This window comes from Trichosurus vulpecula, chromosome 4, assembly GCF_011100635.1.
Source record: "Trichosurus vulpecula isolate mTriVul1 chromosome 4, mTriVul1.pri, whole genome shotgun sequence".
NCBI lineage: Eukaryota > Metazoa > Chordata > Mammalia > Diprotodontia > Phalangeridae > Trichosurus > Trichosurus vulpecula.
In genome coordinates, this window is record NC_050576.1 from 399,514,880 (window position 1) to 399,530,930 (window position 16,051).

At 36.9% G+C, this 16,051-nt stretch overlaps 1 protein-coding gene across 1 annotated transcript in view; it reads right to left on the reverse strand.

Moving 5' to 3' along the window:
* Positions 1-16,051, reverse strand: part of MRPS9 (mitochondrial ribosomal protein S9) — a 99,397-nt gene that overhangs the window by 62,333 nt on the left and 21,013 nt on the right. The window contains exon 2 of the mRNA XM_036756415.1: positions 11,534-11,713. Within this exon, the coding sequence (XP_036612310.1) occupies positions 11,534-11,713 (180 nt within the window). The remainder of the gene's footprint in view (positions 1-11,533; positions 11,714-16,051) is intronic.

The window sequence follows — 16,051 nt, forward strand, 5'->3', positions numbered from 1 at the left end:
CTATGTGTCAAATACTGGGATAGGCAAAGGGAACACAAAGATAAAAATGAAACAGTCCCTAACTTCATGGAACTCACATTCTACCAATTTCTTAACTTGTGTTGTTTTATCAAACTAAAATGTAAGCTCCTAGGGACAAGTGATCATTTCAAACAAATTTTAATGGAATCAAGAAAACGGCCTTGTATAAATTAAATGCTAAGCACTGAGGATGAGTTCCCCTCTTCCTAAAGCAACCTCTCCAACTCCCTTTTACTAAGTCTAACTTACACAGAGCAGGAGTTCTTAATGTCAGTTATGTGAACTTAAAAAATTATAACTACTTCAATAACTGGTTTCCTTTGTAATTCTGTGTATTCTCTCTTCTGCACCTACTATCTGTGAGAAGGGATCTAGCCTGCCAAAGGGGTATATGACACAAGAAAGGTTAGGAATACCTCCCCTAAAGCATGTTGTTTTTGGCAAAAGTCTCTAAACCCTAGAGCTTTGGAAATGGAGTCAGAAGAGATCGGTGCAAGTCTTTGCCATTGAATGCATGAGCTTGAACAAGTCATTAGCCTTTCTGGCCTTTAGTTTCCTCACCCCTAACATCAAAGTGCTGAATTCTAGATGGTGTCTACGGTTTCTTCCAGCTCTAGATCTATGACTTATGACCCTTTCTGAGCATCTCCTCTTTATCATTTGGCCTGCAAACTACTAATTTCCCTTACCCTCTACTAGGTGCTATAATTAACTGGGAAAAAATTAATTTCAAACTGAATGTCAGCAATAAAAGACTGTCAACTACAGAACGGGAAGATTCAAAGAAGGAAAAGAACTAATAGAACAGAACAGCTTAATTTACAAAACAGAGACCACTGTATTGGGAGAACTTTTTCATAAACAGATAACACATGGAAAGTACTATTATACCATAAGCACTTAAACAAGTAAAATGAAACCAGGAGGAATTTTTAAAGCAAAAACCAGACCAAGAACACAATCTGAAATGAAAAATCAAGCAGAATAAAGCTCTTGGCCTATACACTTTTGGATGGTAGATATTACAAAAAAGAAAATATTCTGATGAAATAACTTTTAAATTAAACAATTACTTCCTCTTATGTTTTCAAAATACTGAAAAAGAACTCTCCTCTGAGTCAAGTAAAATAAAAGTACATTTTAGGTTAAGTGCTAATTAAACATCCACAAGATATATTTCTAATGGGAAGAAATCTAGAACATGGATCCTTTGAATGATAACTACACTTTCTTCTAAAGGAATAGACCATTCACCCTATTTTTTTTTATATTCTGGTGGAGGACAAACTTATTTTCCATGTAAGTAAAATATTAATTAGTATCAATTCTTTACTTAAAAAATACATCTAAGAATACATACAACCAGGAAACTAAGAAATTAATTTCTCTTGGATATTCTGATAATTCAATGGATGACTATTCAATGACCATAATATCTATAGAGCCACTTGGCAAAATTATTGTGTTTCTAAGTGAAGCCACTTTCTGAAAAGTATTCTACATATTAATTTGACTTCAATAGTTAATGATTTTAAAATGCCTTTCCCAAAACTAAATGTGTAATATTTATATTAAATACAAAATCAGAAAATGACTCCTCTAGTTTTCTGAAAATACTGTGTAATAAAGATTCCTTAAGTTCAACAAATGGCTACATACATATAAAGTGAGTAATAATAAAAGTTAATCTACATAGATCATGATGCTTAAGGTAATCTTTGACTAATAAAAAGTATTAGTTACATTTTCAGAATAAAACTAGAATATCAATGATTTCGAGTATTTGCTGAAAGGAAGGCAAAGTATTTACTACATCCTTAAGCTTAAATTGAGAACTAAAAAAAGATTAGACTCAAATGGGAAGAAGCACTGGGTCAAGACTGCAATCTCTATTAATTAGGTATCCCAGCTGGGCAGTGGGTATGCAGCTGTTAACTTGATCAATGACTTACCTAAATGTCATCTCTACTGATTCGCTTATAAATTACCAGCAAGTGAGACTAATGTACAGGTGCTAATTTATTTAAACTGTTCTCTGCAGTTCTACATAGCTTTATAAACTGCATCTGGCACCTAATGTTAGCTGTCAGTTGTACTTAGACATGCCTGTCCTAACGACTCTGTTCATTAGAAATGAGCACAAATTATGAAATATTGTGAAAAATGATACATCAAATGGAATGGGCACAGCAAATCAATTAGAGAAACTTCATACAGCATATTCACACTTAGGAGAATAAAACATTCTGGTTTCAGAGCAAGGTCTATAATACCAATTAAAAAGTAATTGGTAGACTTTTGCAGTTATATATCAATTTGCTGGCTTTTTCCCTGAAATTCAAAAGTAATGTACAGCTTAACTTTAATTCCCAAATATAAGCATTAGTAAATTCTACATTTAAAACAGTCAACATGACTGAAATGTCTTTAACTATCATCTCAAACAGCAGTAGTTTAAAAATTCAAAATCTATGTGTTTAATATACAAAGACATGTAATGACACATTAAGGTCTATTTCTAAAATGCTTTGAATAAACTGATTACTGACAATGACATGAAGGTACACAGGCATACTGAAGGGATTATTACTATTTGAAGTGTAAAGCCAGATAATTCTGCTACCAGTTGTGCTAAATTGCTTTCATGGTATTTTTTACAACAGAAATTTAAAATACTAGTAAGTCCTTAAAATATTTTCAGCATCTGACTGTAAGTGGGAAAATTAAATATAAACAAATGGTAGACATAAGACCCTGTAGTATTCTACTTGTTTGTTCTCTTTTAAATCTTCTCAGAAGACCTGGGTTCAAATCCTACCAGCCAGACCATCCTTCTTGCTATTCATCACATATAAAACTCCATCTCCAATGTATACACCTCTGCATTGGTTGTACTACATGCTTGAAACACACTCCCTCCTTCACTTGCCACTTAGAATCTCTCTGGTTTCTTTCAAAACTCAGCTCAAATGTCACCTGCTACATGAAGGTTCCCCTCCCTGCACCTCCCCCAACCCGTCCCCATTTCCTTATATTTATTTTGTATCTATAAGTACATGTTGCAATTCTCTTTACACACACACACACACACACACACACACACACACAGAGTAAGCTCCTTGGGGATGGAGAATTTCATTTTTGTCTTTGTAATGACACATAATAGAAGTTTAACAAATACTTGTTGATTAATTGACCCTTACTACCTGTGAGACTAAGGTAGGTAAGATAGGCCCCTTAACCTCCCTAGGCTTCAGTTTCCATACCTATAAAATGAAGAGGTGGACTACATTAGGTGCTCTCTGAGTTCCCTTCCAATTCTAAATCTATGCCCCTGGGAAATATGATCCTAAATATTTGTAAGTTAATACTACTAATGGCACCATAGTAGCTTGGTTTAAAAACAATCACTGGTATAAGGAGATTTACTTCTTTATAAACTGTTTATTTAATGACTATACTTAAAAACTAATGAGCATCCTTTTGTTCGTACTAAATCGAAAGCAACGTGAAAATTCTGTGGATCAAATCCCTAAAAAAGTTTTTGAAAGGCATAATTAATCACAAGTAATCCTGCCTAATAGTTTTTTTTAAAAGTGATGGCCTTTCAAAATTTTTTCATCTTCCATATTTTTATTAGTCATGCTTTCTATTGGATGTCACATTATTTAGTTAAGCAACCTTAGATCATGCCTGCTGCCACAGAAGTTTACCAATACCAACCTACAATAATACTATTTGTGGGGATGATTAACTTTTAGCAAGTTCAATTACCTGGAAGACAGTTGTGAGGAACAAGAAGGAAAAAAAAATATCATTTAATAAAGTGCTTATTATGGGCCAGGTTCAAAGCTAAGAGCTGGGAATGCAAATGCTAGCCAAAAGAAAGCCAATCCTTGCCCCCAAGGAACTTTTATTCTAAAGTGGGAAGAAACACACAAAAGGGAGTCAAAAAATGGCAGGGGGTGGTGGGGTGGGAGGAGAGGATGGTTTGAGGATGAAGGTTTGAAGTCCAGAAGGCAGGCACAGGAATGGGAATGAAGGCAGGCTAGCTTGCCCCCCACCTCTTTTTTCTTTAAATTAATTTATTTAATTTTAGTTTTCAACATTCACTTCCATAAGCTTTTGAGTTTTAAATTTTCTCCTCCTCCCTCCTTTTTCCCCCTCCCCAGGAGGGCATGCAATCTGATAAAGGCTCTACATATACATTCATATTTTCACATTAGTCATGTTGTAAAGTAAAATTAGAATGAATGGGAAAAACCACGAGAAAGGAAAAAACAAAACAAAACAAAAAAAGAGAGAGCAAATATATTTCCCTGATGTCATGGTCTGCCTGGAAAACAAAGGACAAACACAACAAATTTTGATGGCCAGGAGCTGCCCACTTAACTTGGGGTTTTTTACTGGCTAGATTCCTAGATTCCCTCCTTCCTTCCTTCCTCCCTCCCTTCCTTCTTTCTTTCACAAAATCTTAAACCCAGTTCACCCAGAAGCTCATAGATTGGACCACAACAGGTCCCTGCCCAAGCTCCATTTAATGGCTTGTATTTTGGGCCCTCCTGGCTTAGAGTGAATGTCAATGGTAACTGTTTCTCTTTGGAACAGCAATCCTGAGAATCTTCTCCTTCCACCTTGATTTTTTTTTTCTAATTAAAGGGGCCATCCCTTGACTCACTTTTTAAAGAGGTCTGTTCACTTAAGGGGCTTTAGCTCACTCTAAGCAAAAAAGCCTTAGCCTAAAAGTGCCAAGGTCTCCCACTACATCCTGGATCATCTCCAGTATGCTTCAATCTGCTTTCAGACTCCATAGCTCCATCATGAGTCTTTTGGAGTTGTCTTAGATTCTTTTATTGCTGAGAAGAGCAAAATCTATCAAAGTTGGTCATTGAATAATGTGACCGTTACTGTGTACCGTGTTCTCTTGTTTCTGCTCATTTCACTCAACATCAGTTCATACAAGTCTTTCCAGATTTTTTTCTGAAGTCCGCCTGCTCATCATTTCTTATGGCATAATAGTATTCCATTACATTCATATACCACAACTTGTTCAGCCATTCCCAAACTGATGGTCACCTCCTCAATTTCCAATTCTTGGCTACCACAAAAAGAGCTTCTATAAGTATTTTTTGAACATGTGGGTCTTTTTCTCATTTTTATGATCTCTTTGGGATATAGCCCTAGAAGTGGTATTGCTGGGTCAAAGGGTATGTACAGTTTTATAGCCCTTTGGGAACAGTTCCAAACTGATCTCCAGAATGGTTGGATCTGTTCACAACTCCACCAACAATGAATTAGTGTTCCAATTTTCCCACATCTTCTCCAGCATTTATAATTTCCCTGTTTTGTCATGTTAGCCAATCTGACAGGTGTGATGTGGTATCTCAGAGTTGTTTTGATTTGCATTTCTCTAATCAATAGAGATTTAGAGCATTTTTTCATATGATTATAGATAGCTTTAATTTCTTCCTCTGAAAACTGCCTGTTTATATCCTTTGACCATTTATCAATTGGGGAATGACTTGTATTCTTATAAATTCAACTCAGTCCTCTATATGTTTTAAAAATGAGTCCTTTATCAGAGACACTGGCTGTAAAAATTATTTCCCAGTTTTTTGCTTCCCTTCTAATCTGGGTTGCATTGGCTTTGTTTGTGCAAAAACTTTTCAATTGAATGTAATCAAAATTATCCATTTTGTATTTCATAATGTTCTCTATCTCGTTTGGTCATAAATTCTTCTGTCCTCCACAAATCTGACAGGTAAATTCTTCCTTGCTCTCCCAGTTTGCTTACAGTATCAGCCTTTATATCTAAGTCATGTACCCATTTTGACTTTATTTTGGTATATGATATAAGATGTTGGTCTATACCTAGTTTCTGCCATACTGTTTTCCAGTTTCCCCAGCAGTTTTTGTCAAATAGTGAACTGTTATCCCTAGGCCCCTCTCTTAAATGCCAGAAGGAACTCAAGAATGGCAGATGGCGGGCAGACTTTGCAGAGAGATATTCCATGGTGAGTAGACCATTGGAGTGGAAGGCTGTGCCAGGAGGCCTTGGTCTTAATGGATGTTCAAGTCATGTCAGCAGTTTTGAAACCAAGAGGAAGTGGGGAACAGAGCTAAAAGGGAATTGAACCTCAAAGTAACTGAGGGTGGGAGGGTAAAGCATAATCTAAAAAGCAGAAATAAATACCACAAAGACTGTACAGAACTTCACAGTAGAAGCCTTTTTGCTCTTAGAGCCTCCCAAATGTAAATATTACATACAATTCTAACAAGTTTGTTATGGTAACTGATGAGACACTGCATTTTATAGGGAGCAGGGAGGGTAGGAAAAGAGACACTAAAAACATAAAAGACTGACAGCAGACAATCTGGCAAGAGTACTAGAAAAGGGAATTCAATTAATCAATCCACATGCATTAAGTGCTTATTATATGTCAGGCACTGTGCTAAGTAAGTGCAAGGGATATGAAGAAAAGTGAAAAGTCACTACGCTCAGTTTACATTCTAATGGGGAAAGCAGCATGTATTAATCAGACCACACAGGATGGAATGGACCTTAGAGACTTAGCAACTGGTGTATGTCTGGGAAGAAGGGTCTCGAGGACCAGAGAAGTCCCCCTGGACATGCTTCTTGAGTTGTATCTTAAAGCCAAGGATTCCAAGAGTCAGAATTTGGGAAGGAGAGCATGACAAGCCTAAGGAACAACCAGTACAAAGGCTTGGAGACTGGAGATGGTGCCATATATGTAAGAATAGAAAGCAGGCCTATAGGGCTGGATTGTAAAGTTCACAGAATTAAATAAAACAAACATTTATAAAAGCACAGAGGCAGGCCTGGATTATTTCTGCAGCGTTAAACAAGATTACATACATCAATAATCTCTTTAAGGGTATCACCCCCCACTCTCAGGGTACAGCTTAATAATTAAATATTCATAATGACAATGGTCTTCAAAAGGTCAAATTACGTTCATTATGTTCTGTTCAGCACTACCAGGATTTGTGCATGTGCTAATTCCATAGACACACATCAAGGCTATCTGAACTGCCCTGCAGTTAGATCACAAGATTCAACAACAAATGAGAAAGATAAAAAGAAGAAAAATAATGTGGCCTAAAATCCCAACCATTCTCACCTCGCCTATTCAAACAAGCTATGGAAAGAGAATAAAGGAGAAGTCACTGCTGGGGCCTACCATCATTTCCTATAAAAGATTAACGCGTGTAAAGCAAAAATCAGAGGCCAAAAAGGCTCAGAATCAGGCTAAACAACAAGTTACTTGATCTCCCTGAAGAGTGGAGACAGAAGAGAATCAAGGCAACAGTGGTTCAGAATATAAACTTATCTGCAAAACAAGACAGTGAAAAGTTATACAGAGTATCACCTGATAAAACAATGAGAAATGAAGGGGAAAAAACAAGTTTGCAGTGAGTGTGAGGCCCAATTAGACTAAATCATGCCAAGATAATTCAAAGATGAAACTGCAAAAAGGAAAACATGCAAACAAAAAAGAAAGCATGCCAAATGGATCTTTTCCCCATCAGATACCAGCAGAACCATCACCTGTGGATTTTTTTTACATCAGGTCCTGATGTGCCATATGAAGTGGCAGAAATGACACTAAAGCTGAGGATGACAGCAAGAGCAGCTAGAACAGGCTGACTACAGAGAGAGAATCTGGGCCAGAGGTGATAGAATTGTGAAGGCATTGTGAGATTGATCCTTAAGATGTTCGAATGAGGGAAAGACACTGATGGAAGGGAAAAAAAATCACAGATGACATCAACAAGGTAATGAAAAGGACATCAATAACTAGTGACCCATATGCCTAATTTCTCATCTCTTTAAAATCATGGGGAATAATCTACATACATATTAAAGAGAAATGAAAATATGATAAGAGGATAAGCAGGCTTTCACAAATGATATTCTTCTGCAGACCAGATATATCTTGAGCACGTAAACAGATACTGCATGCGGATAGTAAACTAGGTCCAGATTAGAGCAGAAGAAAGAAAGTAGATGGAATTTCACTTGGGAAATTATACTGTGTTTTCAACTATCCCAATCTGCTTCCTGAAACAAAAATACTTCTTTTTAACATCGACATTCTTCTGGTGATGGTATATGGTTCTGGATAAAATACATATAATATATATATAAAAAAAATCAAAATTTTAAGTGGTCTAAAGGGCAACAGATTAATGGGTAGAGGGCAAAAGTCGGATTGGCAGAGAAAAAAGATAGGCTTAGCATTATAGACAACAGGAAAAAAGAGACTATTAAGTCCAATTTCCTCATCATACAGATGAGGCCTAGAAAGATATAATTTGCACAAGGTTACATAGGTAGTAACTGGGAATCACTTTAACAGAGAACTCTTACCAATTACTGTTTGTATGAAAGAAGTTGTGTAAAGGACAGCATCTAGATGTATGAAAATGAGGTGGATTGGTCATAAAGCAAGACCAAGAGTTATCAGATGGACACCCAAGACGTGGGGGCAGGGGAGAGGGAAGAATACTAGTGTGTGGGATGGATTGTTCATATTAGATTCGTGGGCAAACATGAAGAAGAATCAGGAAGAGAAGATGTGGATAGGCCACAAATTCCATCAGGGGATAAAGTTTCTGCTCTGACATCATGGATCCCTGAAATACAATTAAATTATTTCATTATATAGGCAAGGTACTTCTTAGGTACTTCTTCCCTTCCTTGCACAAATTGCCTAGAAGATTTATGAGCGACATTACAGACAATTCAAGGACAAAAGCAATAATCATTGAATGGTTTTGGTTATCATTTTGTTTATTACTAATAGTAATAATAACTAGAACATATACAATATATACTATAAAATAAAATAGAACACATCGTTAAATAGGCCAATAATTATAACCACAAGTTAGCATTTAAATTTTCCAGAGCTTTCTTTTTGAGAGCATATCATGTCATTTAGTTTTGGAGTCATCATTAGACACGCTTATATACAAATATTTGTAAAAATACAGAAAATTTGTTCTCTCCTATCTTAGGAATTTTGGTGACACAGCGGGTAGAGCAGAATCAGAAAGATCTGAGTTTGAATCAGGACTCACAAGAATACTGTCTTACTATAGTTGTATGACCTTGGGCAAATTACCTAACGTCTTGCTTTACTTCAATTTTTTAAATTGCAAAATGAAGACAATAATAGAACTTACTTCCCAGGTTGTATAAGGCTCAAAAGAAATAATATATGTAAAGCACTCTGCAAACCTTAAGGTGCTTTACACATGCCAGTTATTATTATCTCTCAGTACACTGGCACCAACAAATGCTTTACATCTGGGAAAAGACACTGATAATCTGAGAACTGAAACTACGTCTTTGAGGTTTAATCTTCATGACTGAATAAACACTAACTTCCAATGTTTAGTGACCCTATAATATAAAATGATTATTATCTTTCAAAGTAAGTAGTAAAGAAGAATTTCTTGAAACCCTGCTAAACTAAATCCCTAATCTAGTTTTGTTTACACTTATCTCAAAGTTTGTTTTTAAAAGGTATTTCAGCATATTTACAAATATGATTTTTATTGATGCTTCTAGCTAGATAGCTAGTTGGAGAGTGTTGGACTTGGATTCAAGAAAACCTAATTTCAAATACTGCCTAGATGTGTGGACCTGAGCAAGTCACTTAACCTCTCTAACCTCAATTTTTTATCTGTAAAATGGGGATAATAATAGCACCTATCTCACAAACTGCTGTGAGGATCAAATAAATTAACACATGTAAAGCCCTCTGAAAACCTTAAATTGACAAGTCATTATCATTACAGGAATTAATTAAATTGTGTGGCAACACTAGCTTCTAAAAAAATTTATAAAATAATCAGTAGTTTAGTCTGAACCAACTTGTTGGGGTAACTCTGTACTGTAATCAAGTCTTATTTAATTCATACCCTACTAATGTACAAAAACCATTGAATAGCTTTCTCAAAATGCCCAATTCCTCTTTTAACCTCTGTGTTGAATGCTGCCAAAAAGACAGCCTTAATGTCTTAGAAAATTTTGATGTACTTAAAAAACTAGATAAATAATACTCTGCTGTAATAATGTTCTCTCCCTTAAGCTCACCTGAATTCTCCCTGTGTATGCTTCATATTCTATTTGGAAAACGAAAAGCTGAAGAAATGATACACCCACGGCCTCCTTATCTCTCTCAACATTTTGAGACAGTAGTTTATCAAAATTAAAACAAAAACAAACAAAAAAACACCAGACACTAAACTAAGAATTTTTTAAAAAAGCCATTTGGATGTCTTTTAATACCCTTTTCCAAATTACATCTTAATGTGAACTGCTTCTTTTAAAAACCATAAGGATCAATCTCACTTTTGATTATAGATTCTGGCTGATGCTTGTTACTTATTATTATTACTATGTAACTAAAAAATTAGCCATTAAATTATGAGATGTAACCAGTTATGATGTTATCATCTTATTCATGAAATGGGCAGATCACCTAAAACACAGAATTAGTAGATTACCACTACCACCACCATCACCCTTCCCTGCAACCAAAAAAGAACAAAACAAAAAAAAAAAAGCAGTTCCCACAGCCCCAACTCAGCTGGGCTTCAATAGGTGAAGCGAAAACCGGTACTGAGGTATTCCTTTGGATGAGACTTCTGGACAACAGGAAAATAATTAAGATGTATAAAAAAAAGAATCATGTCCTACCAAATACTTTAACACTCTGATGAAGATCAGACTTTGTAATAAGATTCTTATACCTGGTTATAAATTATTCATAACATTTAAGAATAAGATTATATGGATGTCAGAGCTGGCATTTTATCAGAGCAGGCTAAATAGATTTAGTTAAATTGAACAGTTTCTCCAGTCATTTCAGGTTACTTAGCAATCAAATATCACCAACTATCATTCATAGTATCCTAATTTAACATAATACTTTAATAAGTCATGACTGTAGGGGAACTAGAACTAAGTCAGTCCAATTCTCAAATCAATGGAACCTTTTTTAAACAGTGCAACCATATATTAAAAACATTTAGCATACAAAATTCAGGTTTATTTACAGGATTGACCACAAATCTGATATTTCCATTATAATTTGATCTACTGTCTTACAAGAAAACATACCCTAACTACATATAACAAAGAAACATTTACCTATAATTTAATCATTTTAAATACTTGTAGAAGGTCTCATGACCTTGAAACAAGGAGATTATCTATTACCAGCTAAAACTAAAAGCTACATGCAATAAAAGACACAAGTATGCAATCCCATACTGTGACGTCTGACCTTACACAGCAGTAGGAGTAGTATCTCTATCAAAGCCATATTTCCTACTGGAGAAGTATAAATGGTATTTTTCATTCATCTAACAATTCGACTAAAATTTAGACAGATCTGAGGGGCCCATGTTAAAGTAACGTATGTTCAATATCCAACGCTATAGTAAATTATTTCTCCAACAGAGCAACTGCACTTACATCAATATCCTCTTGGGTAAAGGTTTCTGGATCCTCTCCCATCATGTTGGCTAAATGTCTCTTTCCTATGTTGAATTCTTCAATCTGTTTTTTAATAAAAGCTACTGTATATTCTTCACGTCCTGAGGCTGCAACATTTTTCTTCTGTGTTGTGCTGGTGGTATGTATTAGCCTTAATACCTGACCAAAAACAAAAAAACAAAAGAAAATTTTATTTTATTCTTGCAATAGTCATCTCTAAACAAAAGCAGCTGCAAGCATATATCATCTCTAAATAAAATAGCTATCAAAGGGGAAAGAGGGTTTGCTCATAATGGGATTGGGGTAAAGAACTTATTAACAAACTTGCTGAGGTTCCTTGGCAATGTTAAAGACATACTCTTACATACAGCATCTTGAATAGTCTAACATATAACCAAGATATGGAGCCAATTACCTACTGTATGAATCTGCATTTAAAACAAAAATATAGACAAAGTCTTTAATTGTGATCTTCACCAAATGTGAACACAGTAAAACACAAAACTATTTATAAAAGAAATGACTGGAAATACATATACTGATGTAAAATGTGAAGCGGAAGCTATAAAGCAAAGTCAGTCTGTAAACAAGCATTCATTAAGTACCTACTATGTAAGAGCAAGCAAGACAGTATCACTGGAGGGTAAAGTGTGTGGAGGGGGGTAAAGTGTAAGAAAATAAAGAGAGGGAGGTAGTACGGAGAAGGTAGCCTCGGTAGAGGCTGTTGTGCCACCTGACAGCCCCACAAGAGTCACTGGTGAAGAGTTCTCCTTTATTCATCACTAGCCCCTGGCATGGACAATTAGAAGCTGGGCACCTTGGAGAAACTGTTCTGAGGCCAGAAGAAACAAAGCTGGTACTTGGTATAAAAGTTAAAGAGTGATTAACCAGTTGGTTCTATCATGGCTCTGCCAGATGGGCTTCAATGCCACTCCTTCTGGTAACTGTCCTCAACGTCTAACTGATCTGGATGTTCAGTTAGCAAAGATGTAGAAAATCTGGAGTCTGAGTAGGACAATGATAAGACCACAAAGCACCAGAAGGCGCCAAGGAAAGATGGTACAGACCCCAGTAGGGCATCTGATGTTAAGGTCTACTCCAGCCAGAGAAGAAGTATGTGGTTGTGGATGGCCCCATATTCCTGGAAGATGAGGCCTGGAATGAGTAATGAAGCATCATGAAACCTGATGGCAAAGCAGGTATATACATACACATATATATTTGTGTGTTTATGTGAATGTGTGCACACATTATGGTAATTAGGGTGGGACTTTTTTTTTTTTTTACTGTTTTCTCTTTTGGAATGCTGAGGTGATGAAGTATCTTTGATGAGTTTTGCCTTTCAAAGGTAACGGCAATCAAAGTGGACCTTTTGTCTTTGTTTTGGAGTCCTTCTCAGCACTAAGGAATCTTTGATTGAATTGGGAGTCTTTGATGACCTGCCTATGTCAAGGGAAAGCCTAGTTCACGTGGGTTTGAGTCACATGGTTGTGATACCCTCTGACCCTGAAGAAAAGTATATAAACTCAAGAGGCTGGCATTTTGGCTTTGGAGGCCACACTCATTGAAAGAATGTTGGTGACAAGACTCTGGGTAGCTACTGAAATCCCATCCCCTCTCCCCCCCACCCCCCCAGCTTTGAAAACCTAGATGTTGGTGCTTCTCTCTGGTAACTACAGATGTATTGTGATTTGGTCAGACAGATAAAAGCTCATCTGTTGCTCTGTTTGCAATTTCTGTTTGTATTTGCTCTGAAGTTTAGGGCGCTGGCTTTTTCCCCTGAACTAAGTGAATGATACATGTATATGTTGGATTAAAGTAGGATTGTTAACCCCCTAATGTTACTTTCCTTAGTAAAGCAGATCAAAAGAACACACGCTGGCAGTGTTCTTGTTGTTGGGCTTGTTGCAACAGTATCCCATTTAGTTTTGTTGAAAAGTCAGTGTCACTAGGCAGACATGGAACTGAAGTAGTACTGAAAGCTTCTGAGGCAAAGCTGAGACGTAATGGGGATAACGGCAGCTACTGCAGACCTACTGAGTTCAACCATCCATCCACAAACAAGACTGCCATTGTGCCTACGGCAGTCATTGTAGGATCTGGCCCAACTACTCGTATAGGATGCTATGTTCTCTACTTAGGGTGTAAAGCTCTAGATGACAAAGGTTTTCATTGACATTACTATGAGGAATAGATGTAGTCACTCTGGTTGGTTTGAGGTGAATCCAGCACATATCCACCAGCAAAAAGGACACCCTGGTGTTTTAATAGCACAAGGCGAGCCTCTCTTCACTCTGAGCTTTAAGGTGAAGTCTGCTGTGGTCCTAGAAGACATAGACATTGCTACTGATTTCTTGAGCTTCCTTAGCCGGTCCGTGTACCTGCCTGAGGAGGGTAACTGCTCACCATATCTTTGGCTATAATGATCAAGGCTATGAGCAGACAGTAGAGGGCCTAACACTGCTGTACTGAGTAGACATCACACTCAGCCTGGAACGACCACTCAGGAAATCTGTATAATAAGGATGAAGTAGAGCCATCCCAGTTCATGCTGGACAAGCTCCGAGACTGGGACATTTGGGTACGGATGGCCACAAGCACATCTCCTCTGCTTCATGATAAGGCCTACAAAGATGAATGTCTACTTCCATGAGGCCTTTTTTCCTTTCTTTTTTAAAATTGGTTAATTTGACTTATTTTTTTTTCTGTAGGAGGAGGGATTTTAATATATTTGTTTGGTTTTAGTTTTCGACGTTCACTTCCATAAGATTATGAGTTCCAAATTTTCTTGCCCTCTCTCCCCTCCCAACCATGAGAAAGAAGAAATAAACAAAAAAAGAGAGCAAATAATCTGCATTCAGACTGCATAGTTCTTTCTCTGGATGTGGACAACATTTCCCATCATGAGTCTTTTGGAGTTGTCTTAGATCCTTGCATAGCTAAGAAGACATAAGTCTATCAAATTTAGTTATTGAACAATGTGGCTGCTACTGTGTACAATGTTCTCCTGGTTCTGTCACTTCGCTTCAGTTCATGTAAGTCTTTCCAGGTTTTTCTGAAGTCTGCCTGCTCATCATTTCTTATAGCACAACAGTATTCCATTACATCCATATACTACAACTTGTTCAGCCATTCCCCAATTGATGGGCATCCCTTCAATTTCCAATTCTTGGCCACCACGAAAAGAGCTGCGATATTTTTGTATATGTGGATCCTTTCCCCATTTTTATGATCTCTTTGGGATACAGCCCTAGAAGTGGTATTGCTAGTTGAAGGGGTATGCACATTTTTATAGCCCTTTAGGCATAGTTCCAAATTGCTATGAGGCCGTTTTCAAGAAGCACATGATTGACAACATCCCCAGTGAACAGCTGTGATGGCCTACTATTGTACTATTAAAAATGATGAACAGAATGGTTTCAGAAAAAACTGAAGACACAAATGAACTGATGAAAAGTGTAATGAGAACCATGAGAACACTGCACACAGTAACAGCAATATTGATTATGATCTGTGAATGACTTAGCTATTATGAGCAATACAATGATCTGAAACAATTCTGAAGGACTTATGATGAAAAATGCTATCCACCTCCAGAGAAAGAACTGATGGAGTCTGAATGGATATTGAAGCACGTATTTTTTTTAAACTTTTTCTCTTTTGGTGGGGGGGGGGGGGGGGAGGTGAAGCTGTGTTTTCTTTTATAACATGACTAATATGGAAATATTTTGCATGACTACACATGTATAATCTATATCAAATTGCTTGCCTTCTCAAGAGTGGAGAAGGGAGGGAGGGAGAGAATATGGAACTCAACTTTTTAAAAAAATGTTACAAATTGTTTTTACATGTAATTGAAAAAAATAAAATATAAAAATTAAAAAAACCAAACAAACCCAAACCCATTATCCCCAGTGTCTAACTCAAATACCTAGAAGGCCTAAGGAAGTACATTTATGAGGGTGAGGTTCTATGGTTGCTTGGTGAGGTTGAGGTCCTGAACCACAGTAAGTACCTATATATACGGCTTCATACATACATGATATAGAGAGTTATATATCTGTGACCTATAACTGTATGGAGCAGGACAAGTTTACCACCTGGACCCAGTGTGCCAAGTGCCTGAACATATAGCATCTAGATATCTCAGATAACCAGCAGAAGCTGTGGAAACTTTTCTGAAAGACAAATCATTTGCTGGAGGTAGAAGTCCCTGCTTTTCCATATTCAGTAAAGAGGCTGCCATCTATGACCCTACTGTCCTGGAGCTACCAGTGAAGGAGGAGGGTGGGCCTAGAGCTGAGGGGAATTTCCAGTCAAGCAGGTAACTGGGATGCCCCCGAGCACTTTTACTTTTGTAAGCCTCTGCCCAAGGCTTGGGGCTTGATTCTGCTTTAATAACACAAGACTGTTTCCTAACTTCCCTGGGTAAAGAAATATTCCCCCCTCCCCTTTCCTGGCCCCATGAAGCACCCCAAGCCATATCCATAGCTGAGG